The sequence below is a fragment of the Elgaria multicarinata genome, chromosome 8 (assembly GCF_023053635.1).
Source record: "Elgaria multicarinata webbii isolate HBS135686 ecotype San Diego chromosome 8, rElgMul1.1.pri, whole genome shotgun sequence".
NCBI lineage: Eukaryota > Metazoa > Chordata > Lepidosauria > Squamata > Anguidae > Elgaria > Elgaria multicarinata.
The window spans coordinates 5,015,673-5,032,921 of record NC_086178.1 but is presented as its reverse complement, the minus strand read 5'-3'; the positions used below and the strand labels follow the sequence as shown (position 1 = coordinate 5,032,921).

The following is a 17,249-nucleotide window of genomic DNA, read 5'->3' as shown; positions in this document are numbered from 1 at the left end:
TATGCACTCTGCCACTTTACTGCTCAGTTATGAGACCCCATTGGATTTTCCAGAAACGGGAAACTTACCTGTGTATTCCTGGATTCCCCACTTGGTCCTCATCCTGAACTGCCGTGTGCCATTCTGTTGAACTCCTCTCTTCATTCTGGGGGAATACTGCTTCCGCTCTTCTTTCTTATTCAATTTAATGATATCATCTGTAAGACAAAGAGGGCCATCAGCACATTACACAGTTCTCTGAAAGGGGAAACCCCTTGCATGATGTGTACTAAATCCTTCGGTTTCCGACTTAAGTAAACTCCTGGAATCGATAAACCTTTAGGACCCTTGGTGCAAGCTGTTTGCCAATGAACTCACTACTGACCATTTGTAGTCTAGTCATGGCCACCAATCTGGCTTCAAAAGGGGGTTGGATCAATTCCTGGAGGCAAAGGCTCTCAATGGCTATTCGCCCTGATGGTTGAGTATTCGAGGCAATAAGCCTGTGTGCACCAGTTGCTGGGGAACATGGGTGGGAGGGTGCTGTTGCACCATGCTATTTACTGTGTAATCTGTACAGCACCATGTACATTGATGGTGCTATGTAAATAAATAATAATAATAATAATAATAATAATAATAATAATAATAATAATTGTTCCTCCCTGGCCCATGGCTGTTTGGCCACTGTGTGAACAAAGTGTTGGACTAGATGGACCCTTGGTCTGATCCAGCATCAGGGCTCTTCTAATGTTCTTATTTAAATGAATCTCTGAAATCTACAAGTAAAAGGCAGCCTCATAAATGCTTCCAATTTGGGGTATCTTTAAGCTACTTGTGTGGCGCAGAGCGGTAAAGCAGCAGTTTCTGCAGCTGAAACTCTCCCCACGGTCTGAGTTCGATCCCAGCGGAAGCTGGTTCCAGGCAGCCGGCTCAGATCGACTCAGCCTTCCATCCTCCCGAGGTCAGTAAAATGAGTACCCAGTTAGATGGGGGAAAGGTAATAACGGCCGGGGAAGGCAACGGCGAACCACCCCACTATAAGGCCTGCCAAGAAAACGTCAGCGAAAGCTGGCGCCCCTCCAAGAGTCAGCAATGACTCAGTGCTTGCACGAGAGGTTCCTTTCCCTTCCTAAGCTACTCCAAACTATAAACCAGAAGTGAACAACTTACAACCAGCATGCTGGTCTTGGCCTTCTCAAATCCCACCCCCGAGGTCTCTCATTTCTTCTTGGGCTGCAGAGGGAGGAGCCAGACACAGAGGTCTTTTGCCACTCTAGCCCCCACGCACTGTGTTTTCTCGCTCAAGCATAACATTCTGGAGAGGGAAACCACAGCGCATGGGGGCTGGAGGAAACAGGAGAGGCCTGGGGACAAAAGAGCCCCCAAAGCTTTCCTTGGCCAGGCAGGAAGAAGCGACCCCCACCATGCAGGAGAGAAAAATGGAAGCATAGATCCAATGAGAGGTATGTGTGTGTGTGTGTGTGTGTGTGTGTGTGTGGAGTACTGCGTGCATGATGTGGGGCAGGGGCAAAGGGGGATTTTGACCCACCCCTGCCAGGCTGCCCGACACATTACCCCCGAGGGAACGTGGAGCACAGGGGTAAGAAGGCGCCCCCCTTAACTGCAATGTAATCCAATCGACATATATAATAGATGGGAGAAAGAGGACAGCCAGGGATGGTATTCTCTTTGCCAGGTTCCATCTCTAGTTTCTCCAGTCAACAGGATCTCAGAGAGCGGGGGCAGACCCAGACAAGCTGGAGGCCTCAAAGAACGGACACCAGGCAGCTCTGGGCTAGATGGCCAATAGCCTTGACAATCAAGGGCCGCTTCGTCTCTCTTCTAAGCCACACTTTTAAAAAAAATCAGGTCAGGGGAGATGACTTAAAAGTTCGTCACACAGAGGAGGGCCAGGATCTCTTCTTGATCCTCCCAGAGTGCAGGACACGGAAAAACGGGCTCAAGTTAAAGGAAGCCAGATTCCAGCTGGACATCAGGAAAAACTTCCTGACTGCTAGAGCAGTACGACAATGGAATCAGTGACCTAGGGAGGTGGTGGGCTCTCCCACACTCGAGGCCTTCAAGAGGCAGCTGGACAACCATCTGTCAGGGATGCTTTAGGGTGGATTCCTGCATTGAGCAGGGGGTTGGACTCGATGGCCTTGTAGGCCCCTTCCAACTCTGCTGTTCTATGATTCTATGACACAGACAGGTGGCCATCCAGAAGGTGTCTCTTCTGCATACGGAGCAATTATTCCCCCCCCCCCAAATACTGTGCAAGTAGGTGTGTTTAGAGGCCGGTTTCACATCACTAGCTGCATGCACACAGCTCGAGCGAAGCCTTGCACATGTGCAGAACCAATTATGGCGCTACAGAAGGGTTCCTTTCTCCTGCTGAAAGCCCTCCGGATCCCCCGCTGCCCTGACGGTGCTGAAGGCTGCAGGATAGAAGCCACAGCAGTAAATAAAATCCTGGCACAAGCAGGGCAAATTAAAATTTAAAGAAGACGGGGAAGAGCCCTTCCTCGTCTCTAAAAATGCATCGCATCTGCAAGTATGAAGACAATTAGTCCTGTCAGCAATTCAGAGTGCCCCACTTTTCTTTGGCAAAAGTTGTTGAAATTTGCCGCGCTCCATTTCTACAGACATAGTAGAGTTGGAAGGGGCCTAGAAGGCCACCGAGTCCAACCGCCTTGTTGTTCCCCACCTCGATCCAAAGGGAGAGGCGGGTAAGAAATAAATAAATATATTATTATTATTATTAGGAAGGACCCTATTTGTTACAGGCTAACAGACTTTGGAAATGAGGCCAGGAAACCAGTCCAAATCTGAACCTGTGCCTTCCCAGCCTTTAGGGCAGAAGACTTTGCCCTAAATCCAGAATGGACAAATCTGTCAATTTCAGTTTTTCCTCAGTTTCTCCTTTGTTCCAATCTCCACACTTCGTGACTTTTTTTTTTTTAAACGGAAGAAAACTCATACTGTGCATTTTCATGTGCAATTCCCCAATAGACTCCTTTGGTACTCAGGTTTGTCCAATATACACTTTATTTCAATATACACGTGAATATACCCAGTCACTACGTTCAACATCTAAGGTCCTCCTCCGGGTGCCTACTCCGAGAGAGGCTCGGAGTGTGGCAACAAGGGATAGGGCCTTTTCGGTGGTGGCCCCCAGACTATGGAATGATCTCCCTGATGAGGCTCGCCTGGCACCAACGCTGCTATCTTTCCGGTGCCAGGTTAAGACTTTCCTCTTTGCCCAGGCATATGGCGGCACATCTTAATCACCCACATGTTTAGTTTTTTTTTTAACAGTTTTTAATGCTTTATGTGCGTATGTTCTGTGTTTTAGAATTTTAAATTTTGTATACTGAGTTTTATCTTAACTTTAGAATTTCTCACCCAGACAGCCCTGGCTTTGGGGGTGGTATATAAGTGTAATAAATAAATAAATAAAATTTTGCAAGCGATTTCTCTCAATGTAATGCTGTTTTGTACATTTTCCCTTGTAACACGTACATTTTTCTGCATAAGTTTCCCTGCTATATGCACTTTTGTATGCATTTTTGCTCAGAGAACTGCATCACAAAAATTCTGTGGAATGCAAATTCTGAAGGGCAGCTGTGTTCTGGTCCACATCTTGATTGGGGAAGTTCAAATCTGGGAAGTTCTTACACAAATGCAAACGGGAGGAGGGCCTCCCCAATCCCTGCCTTAGTAACTTGGCTCAGCAATACTACAAACGAGAAGGATCTTGGAACTGTTGTAGATCGCAAGCTGAATATGAGCCAACAGTGCGATATGGCTGCAAGAAAAGCAAATGCTATTTTGGGCTACATTAATAGAAGTATAGCTTCCAAATCACGTGAGATACTGGTTCCTCTCTATTCGGCCCTGGTTAGGCCTCATCTAGAGTATTGCATCCAGTTCTGGGCTCCACAATTCAAGAAGGACGCAGACAAGCTGGAGCGTGTTCAGAGGAGGGCAACCAGGATGATCAGGGGTCTGGAAACAAAGCCCTATGAAGAGAGGCTGAAAGAACTGGGCATGTTTAGCCTGGAGAAGAGAAGATTGAGGGGAGACATGAGAGCACTCTTCAAATACTTCAAAGGTTGTCACACAGAGGAGGGCCAGGATCTCTTCTCGATCCTCCCAGAGTGCAGGACACGGAATAATGGGCTCAAGTTAAAGGAAGCCAGATTCCAGCTGGACATCAGGAAAAACTTCCTGACTGTTAGAGCAGTACGGCAATGGAATCAGTTGCCTGGTGAGGTTGTGGGCTCTCCCACACTAGAGGCCTTCAAGAGGCAGGTGGACAGCCATCTGTCAGGGATGCTTTAGGGTGGATTCCTGCATTGAGCAGGGGGTTGGACTCGATGGCCTTGTAGGCCCCTTCCAACTCTGCTATTCTATGATTCTAATCGGGGGTACTGTTTAACTCCAGCCGGCTCTCTCCCAGCAAAATGCAGGGCAGATCCGTTCCGCCTTGAGTCGCCAAGACAACACACTGGCTCTCTCATTCATCTCTTCTGCCACTGGCTTTCCTTGAACCTTTGCCGTGCCAAACACAACCCATCCCAAGAGGAAACCTCTGACTGGGATATTACAGGCATCGATTTGTTTTGGAATGAAGGGAAGATTCCTACAGCTGTTGCTAGAAACACACGAGTCCAAAGAACAGCATTTCATATTGTAGGGAATAAAAAAATACGGCAGCAATATTCCTATTTATAGCAGCTATGAAGAGGGCTGTTGTCTGAAATCCTTGCCTTCACCAAATGCCATATTAAACCGAGATTCCTTTTTTTTAATGTTCTACAACAGCGGTGAGCAACAGAGCCACACCCTAGCTGCCACGCCACCACATCTCAGTGGCAACAAAAAGACACGTTTCCCCTTTAAAAAGAGACACGTGGTGAGCGTGCACCATGTTTTAACGGCAAATAGTGCTCTTACGGCTTTTGTTTTAAAGCAGAAATGCAGGGGGGGTGTTTCTTTTTCCTTTCCCTTGTACAGCTTATTATTGTAGAACAGGACCCTGTACCGTGACGGAATATAACCACATATCAGCAACTTGTTCAAGAAGATGTCACAGCTGAGGCCCATCCCAGGTTTGAAAGAGATCTTCTGCTTTTTTATAGACTTATAGAATCATAGAATAGCAGAATTGGAAGGGGCCTACAAGGCCATCTAGTCCAACCCCCTTCTCAATGCAGGAATCCACCTTAAAGTATCCCTGACAGATGGTTGTCCAGCTGCCTCTTGAAGGCCTCTAGTGTGGGAGAGCCCACAACCTCCTTAGGTAACTGGTTCCATTGTCATACTGCTCTAACAGTCAGGAAGTTTTTCCTGGTGTCCAGCTGGAATCTGGCTTCCTTTATCTTGAGCCCGTTATTCCGTGTCCTGCACTCTGGGAGGATCAAGAAGAGATCCTAGCCCTCCTCTGTGTGACAACCTTTCAAGTATCTGAAGAGTGCTCTCATGTCTCCTCTCAATCTTCTCTTCTCCAGGCTAAACATGCCCAGTTCTTTCAGTCTCTCTTCATAGGGCTTTGTTTCCAGACCCCTGATCATCCTGGTTGCCCTCCTCTGAACACGCTCCAGCTTGTCTGCGTCCTTCTTGAATTGTGGAGCCCAGAACTGGACGCAATACTCTAGATGAGGCCTAACCAGGGCCGAATAGAGAGGAACCAGTACCTCACGTGATTTGGAAGCTATACTTCTATTAATGTAGCCCAAAATAGCATTTGCCTTTCTTGCATCTTGCATTCGCAATCCATGCTTGTCGGGCTGCATTTTGTTTGCTGGGTCTTAGGTTGTGTTGACCTGTTTTATGCTGACTATTGGACCTTGTGATGACACCGACCTCACACAGAAGGCCTTGCCTAGCAGGCCTTCTCAAGCCAAGCGCCACCTCTTGAAAACTTCCTGACTGTTAGAGCAGTACGACAATGGAACCAGTGACATAGGGAGGTTGTGGCCTCTCCCACACTAGAGGCCTTCAAGAGGCAGCTGGACAATCATCGGCCAGGGATGCTTTAGGGTGGATTCCTGCATTGAGCAGGGGGTTGCACTCGATGGCCTTGTAGGTCCCTTCCAACTCTGCTATTCTATGATTCTATGAGGCATTATTATAGAACTCTCACAAAGTGGTTTGCTAAGTCCTAAATGGCAGCCCCATATCAGAAGACAATTAAAAAGATTTCAGCCAAGACTAGAAGCTAAAGTGTCCATTGCAAAGAACCTGTCAGCCACAAACTCACTGGGGGTGGGTGGGAGATATTTATTAGTTTCTACAGCGGCCTTCCCCAACCTGGTGCCCTCCAGATATGTTGGATTACAACTCCCATAATTCCCAGCCAGCATAGCTGCTGGCTGGGAATTATGGGAATGGTAGTCTGGCACCAGGTTGGGGAAAGCTGACCTACAGTAACCTCTGCACAAACCTCTGTCCATGCCCTGATAGGTATCTCACAAAAGGGTTCAATGTAAAAAAAAAAAAAGTTACTAAAACTGGGGGAAGCAGGGAAAAGAATGACAGGCACAACCGGAAAAGCCACCAGGCAGCAGAGAAGAGGTGTCAGCTCTTGCTTTAGATGAGAGACAAATGAGGAGGCCTGCTAGGTAATCCACAAAGCTTTTCTTAAGTGGCAAAGAGAGTCTAATCTCTTGGAAACATCCCCCTAGGCAAAACTACGCAAATTAAGCGAGACAATTGTCTGTTCAAGAAGAATAGGAAGCCACTTCCCAAACACCCATAACTTCAGAGCGCCTGGTGCGGAGGCAGGTTCTGGCGTAATCGAACTGACTTTCTCACACCTTCCTTCCATGCCGTGTGTTTGAGCTTCCGGTGGACCCTAGCACCTCCAGAAGAAACCTCACTTCCCACCAAGTGTGTAGGATTTGGCCTTGAAGAGATAAGCTCTGGAGAAAGCTGAGGAATTGCCCGTGAGAGCTTCCTCCCCCACCGGTACAATCTGGCTGTTGTCTGGCGCTGCGTCTTCTAGTTCTGAATCTGACTGATTCCCTGAAACACCTTCTCCCAAAACAGGGGCAGTAGAGTTGGACATGACACCAGGGATGATTCTAACAGCCTAATGAGGGTTTCAGAGAGCAACTGGATTTTGACATTGGAGGAGACATCAGGAACTGCCAGCTTGACTGAAAGGAGAAGATTTGTCGCTTGACGGAATAAAAACACAGGAGTTGTTCCAACCCAAAAAGTGGGAGGACACTCATTTGACCTGCAGTAAATCTAGCAGGCAAAGTACTGACCAACCATGCAGGCTGCAAGTTCACTCCCTTTACACCTAGTCAAACGGCACGTCTTGCTGAAAGGACCAGCCCCAAGCCTTCAGCATCCTTCCTGACTCAAGAAAGGAGCAGCCCACTAACAGGAGGTCAAGCAAAGCCTCAGTCTCTCCAGTATTCATATTCATCAGCACCCAGTAAAACTATTGAGGTCCTTATCCGAGACTGCGTAATGAGGATAAGATACGCTTTGACGCGCTCTGCCCTCCACCAATTTATGGCCCCAATAGGAAAAAGAAAAAAAAGGTTGCCCAGCCCTGCTTAGCCTATGAGCTAGGGAATAGGCAGGAGCAGGCTGGAATGCATAAGAACATTTAGGGTGGATTCCTGCATTGAGCAGGGGGTTGGACTCGATGGCCTTATAGGCCCCTTCTAACTCTACTATTCTATGATTCTATAAGAGCAGCCCTGATGCTGGATCAGACCAAGGGTCCATTTAGCCAAGCGCTCTGCTCTGTTCAGACAACAGCCAACCAGCTGTCGATCAGGGACCCACGAGAAGGACACAGTGCAACACCCTCCCATGTTCCCCAGCAATTGGTGTATTCAGGCTTACTGCCTCTGAACAAGCTGGAGCGTGTTCAGAGGAGGGCAATCAGGATGACCAGGGGTCTGGAAACAAAGCCCTATGAAGAGAGACTGAAAGAACTGGGCCGGTTTAGCCTGGAGAAGAGAAGATGGAGGGGAGACATGAGAGCACTCTTCAAATACTTGAAAGGTTGTCACACAGAGGAGGGCCAGGATCTCTTCTCGATCCTCCCAGAGTGCAGGACACGGAATAACGGGCTCAAGATAAAGGAAGCCAGATTCCAGCTGGACATCAGGAAAAACTTCCTGACTGTTAAAGCAGTACGACAATGGAACTGGACAACCACCTGTCAGGGATGCTTTAGGGTGGATTCCTGCATTGAGCAGGGGGTCGGACTAGATGGCCTTGTGGTCCCCTTCCAACTCTGCTATTCTATGATTCTATGACACTGAAGGTAGCACATAGCCATCATGGCCAGTAGCCATTGATAGCCTTCGCCTCCAGGAATTTATCCAACCCCCTTTTAACCCTAGCCCTAAATCAAATCCACTTTGTTCACATTCTTTAAGCATTACCCCCCCCCCGCCAAGTTCACTCACTTTCTCTCACCCCGCCCCCAGGAAACATATGCAAAATACACACACACACTGCAGTCCTGCTCCCCAATCCCTCCTGTTGCTCTCCACAGCCCCTGACCTTCTATTTCCCAATTCTATTTCCCTGCTTCTTCCTCCTTCCCAAATGGTTCCTGGTCGCCCCACTTACTAAGCAAAAGCATACGGATCCCTTCTTTCTCCCCCACACCCCCCGGAGCTGGGATCTTTGCTTCCAAAGAATGCCTCCAGACTAACGTGGGATCCAAAGGCATTCTGGCCAATAAAAATGGCAGCCAGCTTGAAGTCAGTGCTTCGCTTTATTTATTTATTGCATTTCTATACCACCCAAGAGCCTAAGGTCTCTGGGCCGTTCACAAAAAGAGCTCCCGGCCGCTTGGCGGGAAGAGCGTGTCTGAAGTTAGGAAAAGGAAAGGAACCTCTCCTGCAAGCACCGAGTCATTACTGACTCTTGGAGGGACGCCTGCTTTCGCTGACTATTTCTTGGCAGGCCTTATAGTGGGGTGGTTCGCCGTTGCCTTCCCCGGCCGTTATTACCTTTCCCCCAGCTAACCGGGTACTCATTTTATCGACCTCGGGAGGGTGGAAGGCTGAGTCGACCCGAGCCGGCTGCCTGAAACCAGCTTCTGCTGGGATCGAACTCAGACCGTGGGGAGAGTTTCGGCTGCAGAAACTGCTGCTTTACCGCTCTGCGCCACACGAGGCTCATGTCTGAAGTTAAAAAACACAAATACGCATACAAAATCAGGTCTGGTGGGGCACTTCCCGGTGCCAAAGGAAGAGACCACAGGTGTACGGTGGCACCCACAGCCACTGAACTAGCAGTTTGGGCTTCATAGCTTATAAGGCACATGTACTCCATTACGTACCATTCTGTGCAGTAAGGTATTACATACAAAAGCCGAAGAGAGCTGGAAGACTGAACATATGAAACTCCCTTACGCCGAATTAGACCATCGTTCTGTCTAATCTAGCAACGGCTCTCCAGAGGTCCTTCCCAGCTCCACTAACTGAGATCATTTGAACTGAAGATGTCAGGGATTGGACATGGGCCCTTCAGAATGCAAAGCTACAGCCTCTGCCCACAGGAAAGCAGGGGATCTCTACTTCAGCGGTTCTCAAACTCTGGTCCGCGGAACAGTCAAAACTAGCCGCGCTTGCCCCTGCTTTTCATCTAGGTGTTCTGACGACAGAGCCAGAGGGCGCTTTGACCGGGGCTAGATTATCGAACAGCCTAACAAAGTCCTGGCTAAGGGCCCATCATTTTCAGAACACGACACTGGCTTCGACAATGATGTAGGCACTGAAGGGGGGGGAAAATGTTATTATGATGTGCGTCATGTGCTTTGGTGTGTAGAACGACAACAAAAAAAGTGTTATGTGGCCTGCCAAGATCCCCGGCAATTTTCAAGTGGTCCACAAACAACAACAACACCGCAACTACCTGAAAACTGCAGCTCTGCTTCTTACACCTTGAAAACATGTTTGGTAGGCCCACCAGAGACTAGGTAAAATGGATCCAAGGCCCACATCCTTGTGCCGCTGCAAGGCTTGTGGGCCGTCCCCTTCCTGATGTCCAGGGCTGCCACAAATCCCCACGGCCCGGGCCACGGGGATTGCGGGTTACAGATGTTAGGCCGACCTGCACGGAACAGCATCTTCCGAAAAGGTGCAGGCCCCATTTGCCTAGCTACATGGGCTTCTGCAAAGGCCTCTCCATCTTTCTATGGGGCCTCTCTCACGGCAAACACACCCTTTGCAGGACCTGCCCTCTTGGGCACTTTCCTCCGTCCCAGCCCCATAAAAAAACTCCCCCAGCGAAACTTCTCTCAGTTCCCTTACGCCTGGAACACTCTTCCAGAACATCTGAGATCCACAAGTTCAATCGCAGCTTTTAAAGCTCAGCTAAAAACTTTTCTTTTTCCTAAAGCCTTTAAAACTTGATGTTGCTTGGACTTTATACTGTTAGTTCTACCCTACGCTGTGCCTGTTTGCATTCTCTTCCCCTCCTTATTGCTTTACTATGATTTTATTAGAATGTAAGCCTATGCGGCAGGGTCTTGCGATTTACTGTTTTACTCTGTACAGCACCATGTATATTGATGGTGCTATATAAATAAATAAATAATAATAATTCTCTCTCCACAGATGAAACATCCTTGTATCAAGAAGGGGCTGATCTACTCCAGTCCTGTCTACTCTGAATAGCGGCTGTTTTTGCAAGGCCCTTTCTTGGACCAGCAGCTAAGATACTGGAAACACCTGGGCTTGAACCGGAGGCCTTCCTGCATGCGAAGCCTATACTCTACCACAGGACTGGGCACGAAGTGGATCTCCAGGTGCTTGGGAATTCAGCGTCCAGCATTCCTGACCATTCGCCCTGCTGACCAGGGCTTCTGGGAGTTGAAGTCCAAAACTTACAGAAATCTACCTTCTGTCCAACTCTACTGTACCATCTAAGAGCAAAATAATCCCATTACTGGATCAAGCCAAGGTTCAAGGTTCATACTAAACTTTTATGGTTTAGCAGCAATTGTCTAAGAAGCAAGAAAAGTCATTTCTACAGAGGTACAACTGCTCAGGACACTTGACAAACCTAGGGAAGGTTACACTATACATCCTGTCCTTGATAGTATTGCATTCCCCTGGAAGGAGCACATACGCACGCGGGGTTTCTCCTTGTCCCAGTGCTTCCTCTGCATGTCTGTGTGGCAAGGAGTGTTTTTATGAGCTTCATCTGGTGTGCCTTATCTGGAGAACTCAGACCTCAGTAATCCATGCCCTAGTTACTTCCCAGACTAAATTACTGCAACACTGCCTTTTCAGGATAGCCCAGAAACGTCAATCGGTTCAGAAGGTGGTGGCCAGATTACTATCAGATTACTATCAGAAAACCAGAGATTGACACATACCAGACAATCACTTTTAATGGCTGCCTGCTTGCTCCCAGGCTCAATATGAACTTTGCATTTTAAAGTGCTGCTTTTAAACCTGGGGTGTGAAACCGCTGGCAGCTGGAGGGCCAAGTTCAATTTCAGAAAAACTTGAGGGGCGTGGGTTGCAAAGTGGCAGGGCCGAAAATACAAAAAAATACCAGCCTACTGCAGCCAGCAATGAAGCCTTAGAAGAAGTATTTCATAGAATCATAGAATAGCAGAGTTGGAAGGGGCCTACAAGGCCATTGAGTCTAACCCCCTGCTCAAGGCAGGAATCCACCCTAAAGCATCCCTGACAGATGGTTGTCCAACTGCCTCTTGAAGGCCTCTCGTGTGGGAGAGCCCACAACCTCCCTAGGTAGCTGATTCCATTGTCGCACTGCTCTAACAGTCAGGACGTTTTTCCTGATGTCCAGCTGGAATCTGGCTTCCTTTAACTTGAGCCCGTTATTCCGTGTCCTGCACTCTGGGAGGATCGAGAAGAGATCCTGGCCCTCCTCTGTGTGACAACCTTTGAAATACTTGAAGAGTGCTCTCATGTCTCCCCTCAATCTTTTCTTCTCCAGGCTAAACATGCCCAGTTCTTTCAGTCTCTCTTCATAGGGCTTTGTTTCTAGACCTCTGATCATCCTGGTTGCCCTCTTCTGAACACGCTCCAGCTTGTCTGCGTCCTTCTTGAATTGTGGAGCCCAGAACTGGACGCAATACTCTAGATGAGGCCTAACCAGGGCCGAATAGAGAGGAACCAGTACCTCACGTGATTTGGAAGCTATACTTCTATTAATTTCAACCTTTTAGAACAGGGGAAACCCTAAACAAAAGCCAGGAAACCACCCAATGATCAGTGGCAGGGGACGGGAGTGTGGCCAGGGAAAAAAGGGAATTATCTTCTGGGGAATCCCAGAGGGCTGGGTTAGGACCCCAGGAGGGCTGACTTTGACCCCTGGGCCTGGGGTTCCCCATCCCTGCTTTCATCTTGAAAGCCCAAAACAGCTTGAGGTTAAATTAGTGTCAGGGTCTTTCTGCTCCCATATTAGACTCATTTTCCCAGCAGTTTAGATCAGCACGTGATAGTTTGCGTGTGGTCTCATGCGCACTTAAGATCAGACAGGCAGGTTTCTATGACAGGGCCTTTTCAGTGGTTGCGCCACCTTCTCCATGCAAATCTATCGGGCCCCTCATCTTTTAATACTTAGACTCTTGCTGAAAACTGTTTTATTCCAGAAACCTTTGGTTTTTGAGCTTTTACCATTTGCTGTGCTTGGCTTTTTAATCTGCTGCTTTGGGTTTGGTTTTTATCTATTGCCATCTTTGTTTTTATGGCAACATTTGCTATTTTTTTTTTAATCTTGCAAGCCACTGTGGTCTATTTATTCATTCATTTATTTATTTAAAACATTTGCATCCCGCCCTATGTCACTAGGATCTCAGGGCGGCGTACAGATAAAATCATACAATACAAAACAATATACACAGCTAAAAACAAATTAAACCATGTATCAAGTTAAAACCAGTATATAATTTAAAAGCAATAAAAACAATTAAAACAGTAAAAACAATGCGCAAACTTGGTGAATTTCACCATTAAAGGCTTTGTTAAAAAGCCATGTTTTCACTTGGTGCCGGAATAAAATCAGCGTTGGCGCCAGTTGGGCCTCCAAGGGGAGAGGGCATTCCACAGTCGGGGTGCCACCACAGAGAAGGCCCTCTCCCTTGTTCCATCATAGCATATGTGTTGTACTGGTGGGATGTGGAGAAGGGCTCCTCCAACAGATCTCAAGTCTCGGGCAAGTATATATTATTATCATTATTTATTTATTTATATAGCACCATCAGTGTACATGGTGCTGTACAGACTAAAACAATAAAATAGCAAAACCCTGCCGCATAGGCTTACATTCTAATAGAATCATAATAAAACAATAAGGAGGGGAAGAGAATGCACCAAACAGGCACAAGGGAGAGTAAAACTAACAGTATAAAAGTAAGATCAAAATCAAGTTTTAAAAGCTTTAGAAAAAAGAAAAGTTTTAAGCTGAGCTTTAAAAACTGCGATTGAACTTATAGTTCGCAAATGTTCTGGAAGAGCGTTCCAGGCGTAAGAAAATGGACGAAGCCGAGCAAGGGAAGTAGAGACCCTTGGGCAGATAAGAAACATGGCATAAGGAGAGGCGCTCCCTCAAGTATCGGGGTCCCAAGCCGTTTAGGGCTTTAAACATCAGGACCAACAGCTTGAATTCCAACTGGAAGCGTATAGGCAGCCAGTGCAATTCCTTTAAGACCGGTGTTATGTGGTGTCTGTAAGATGTGCCTGCCAACAGTCTAGCTGCTGCATTTTGCACTAGCTGCAACTTCCAAGTTGTCTTCAAGGGCAGCCCCACGTAGAGTGCATTGCAGTAATCAGGAAGTTACCAGCACATGCACCCCTGTGGCTAGGTTGTCTAGCATCCTCTTTCCAACAGCGGACAGGCAAACACCTCCATGAAGTCAACAAGCATAAGAACATAAGAAGAGCCCTGATGCTGGATCAGACTAAGGGTCCATCTAGTCCAGCACTCTGTTCACACAGTGGCCAACCAGACACCTCTCCACCGTGCCTGGGTCCAGCTCCAGCTGAGAGCCCCCTCCCTCCTGCTACCAACTGTCTCTGGAGAGGCCACCAGTGAGGGAGGAAGCAACAGCCAGGCACCTCTCCACCGTGCCTGGGTCCAGCTCCAGCTGAGAGCCCCCGCCCTCCTGCTACCAACTGTCTCTGGAGAGGCCACCAGCGAGGGAGGAAGCAGCAGCCAGGCCCCTCTCCACCGTGCCTGGGTCCAGCTCCAGCTGAGAGCCCCCTCCCTCCTGCTACCAACTGTCTCTGGAGAGGCCACCAGTGAGGGAGGAAGCAACAGCCAGGCACCTCTCCACCGTGCCTGGGTCCAGCTCCAGCTGAGAGCCCCCGCCCTCCTGCTACCAACTGTCTCTGGAGAGGCCACCAGCGAGGGAGGAAGCAGCAGCCAGGCCCCTCTCCACCGTGCCTGGGTCCAGCTCCAGCTGAGAGCCCCCTCCCTCCTGCTACCAACTGTCTCTGGAGAGGCCACCAGAGAGGGAGGAAGCAGCAGCCAGACACCTCTCCACCGTGCCTGGGTCCAGCTCCAGCTGAGAGCCCCCGCCCTCCTGCTACCAACTGTCTCTGGAGAGGCCACCAGCGAGGGAGGAAGCAGCAGCCAGGCCCCTCTCCACCATGCCTGGGTCCAGCTCCAGCTGAGAGCCCCCTCCCTCCTGCTACCAACTGTCTCTGGAGAGGCCACCAGCGAGGGAGGAAGCAGCAGCCAGGCACCTCTCCACCGTGCCTGGGTCCAGCTCCAGCTGAGAGCCCCCTCCCTCCTGCTACCAACTGTCTCTGGAGAGGCCACCAGCGAGGGAGGAAGCAGCAGCCAGGCACCTCTCCACCGTGCCTGGGTCCAGCTCCAGCTGAGAGCCCCCTCCCTCCTGCTACCAACTGTCTCTGGAGAGGCCACCAGCGAGGGAGGAAGCGGCAGCCGGGCGCCTCTCCACCGTGCCTGGGTCCAGCTCCAGCTGAGAGCCCCCTCCCTCCTGCTGTCAACTGTCACTGCTGAACTTTACAACTAAGATTGTAGTGCCTGAATTTGCTTTCCTTTCCCCCCTCCTCCTCCTCCCTCCCAATCCCCTTTCCTTTTGTGTCATGTCTTTTAGATTGTAAGCCTGTGGGCAGGGACTGTCAAGAAATACCTTTGTAAGCCGCCATGAGAGCCTTTTTTGGCTGAATGGCGGCATAAAAATCCTTAAATAAATAAATAAATAAATAAACCAGCCATTGGCCAGGGATGAACAAGCAGGACATGGTGCAACAGCACCCTCCCACCCATGTTCCCCAGCACACAGGCTTACTGCCTTGAATACTGGAGATAGCACACAACCATCAGGGCTAGTAGCCATAGCCTTCACCTCCAGAAATGTATCCCTTTTAAATAGGGTGACCATATGAAAAGGAGGACAGGGCTTCTGTATCTTTAACAGTTGTATCGAAAAGGAAATTTCCTCTTCATCACACCAGTTAACACTGCAGGTGCCCTGCCCTCTTTTAAATCTAGTCACTCTAGTATAGCTCCTGCACCTTTAACTGTTGTGATGAAGAGGAAATTTCCCCAGGTTCTCCATATATACAAATGACACCTGCTGAAATTCCCTTTTCTATGCAACAGTTAAAGATACAGGAGCCCTGCCCTCCTTTTCATAGGGTCACCCTATTTAAAGCCATCCAAATTGGTGGCCATCACTACCTCTTGCGGCAGTGAGTTCCATAATTTAACTCTGCGCTGTGTGAAGAAGTCCTTCCTTTTATTTGTCCTGGATCTCCCACCAATCATCTTCATGGGATATGACCCCAATGGGTCCTAGGATTTTGAAAGAGGGAAGCAGCGCTAAAAGGCACTGGCCCTCACCCAGAAAACTGCATTCAGGGGTATACATGCCGCAAAGCTTTTGACGCAACACCCCGGTCCCCTAAGCCCATGACTCCAAAAATAATAACTGCATGTTTCTCCACTGTTCATCCCTCATTCCACCTCCCTCACCTTCTTCCATTCTCTGTCAGGGATGCTTTAGGGTGGATTCCTGCATTGAGCAGGGGGTTGGACTCGATGGCCTTGTAGGCCCCTTCCAACTCTGCTATTCTATGATTCTATGATTCTTCTTTGCGCCGATGTATAGATTGTAAGTCCCCGAAGGCAGGGAGCAGCCCTCTTATGCTTTCTAAATTGCCATACATGTGGATAGTGGGACAATCATACTTTAGCAACAACAATATCAGCATACTGCTCCTGGAGCTGGAGGTTCCACTAAGCTACAGCCCATCCCTGGCAGCTGTAGGGCCCTGTCAGTCAGTCAGTCAGTCAGTCCCGCCCAGCTCACCTGCTGCGGCCCTCATCATTCGCTCCTTAGTCTTTAAGCCCCTCCTCTTTCTGGACTCCCCCAAACCCTCCTCCCCCCCGCCTGCTTCCCATGGTCCGGCCAGCTCTCCCCCCCCCCCAGAAACACACTCATGGTTCAGTCCAAGCATCCTCTTCGCTGGTTCTAGCGCCCGCCCGTCGCCTTTCGGAGCCCTCCCACCCGAGCCTCGACCCCGAGCCTTTTCTCGCCGCCTCACCCAACGACATGTCGATCTTCTCCAGGGTTTCATTGCCGGCATTCCGGACCGCGGCTGCCCCGGTGCCGAACCCGTTCATGGCCGCTTGATCCTTAACGCCACCTCCCCTCAAACCAACACAAGAAGAGCACCGACCCAACCAGAGTGAGGCGGCTTTTTCTCTTCAGCGCATGCGCGTGCCGCGCAAAGCGCATGCGCTTCCTGGGCGGAGAGCGAGAAAGAAGGAGCAACGCCTGCGGCGCGTGCGCGATTCGCCGGATGGAAAAAAAGGGGGGGCTGTTGCAACGCCTCCTGCGCGTGCGCCAGCAGGCAGCGACGTTCACCAGCGTACGTTTTGTCGAGCTGAGCGCATCGCCCCCTGTAGGTGAGGAGGAGCGTAGGGTGACCATATGAAAAGGAGGACAGGGCTCCTGTATCTTTAACAGTTGTATTGAAAAGGAAATTTCAGCAGGGGTCATTTGTATATATGGGGAACCTGGTGAAATTCCCACTTCATCACACCAGTTAAAGCTGCAAGTGCCCTGCCCTCTTTTAAATCTGGTCACTCTAGTACAGCCCCTGCAGCTTTAACTGTGGTGATGAAGAGGGAATTTTATTTATTTATTATTTATTTATTAATTACATTTCTATACCACCCAATAGCCGGAGCTCTCTGGGCCGTTCACAAAAATTTCACCAGGTTTTCCATATATACAAATAACACCCGCTGAAATTCCCTTTTCAATA

General features: G+C 49.1%; 1 protein-coding gene across 1 annotated transcript in view; it reads right to left on the bottom strand.

The window, feature by feature from the left end:
* FYTTD1 (forty-two-three domain containing 1) overlaps positions 1-16,673 on the bottom strand; it is a 40,408-nt gene extending 23,735 nt beyond the window's left edge. Inside the window, exons 1-2 of the mRNA XM_063131787.1 lie at positions 16,524-16,673; positions 69-197 (exon numbers count right to left, since the gene is read on the bottom strand). Of these exons, the coding sequence (XP_062987857.1) occupies positions 69-197; positions 16,524-16,602 (208 nt within the window). The 5' untranslated portion in view covers positions 16,603-16,673. The remainder of the gene's footprint in view (positions 1-68; positions 198-16,523) is intronic.
* Positions 16,674-17,249: the final 576 nt, after the last annotated feature.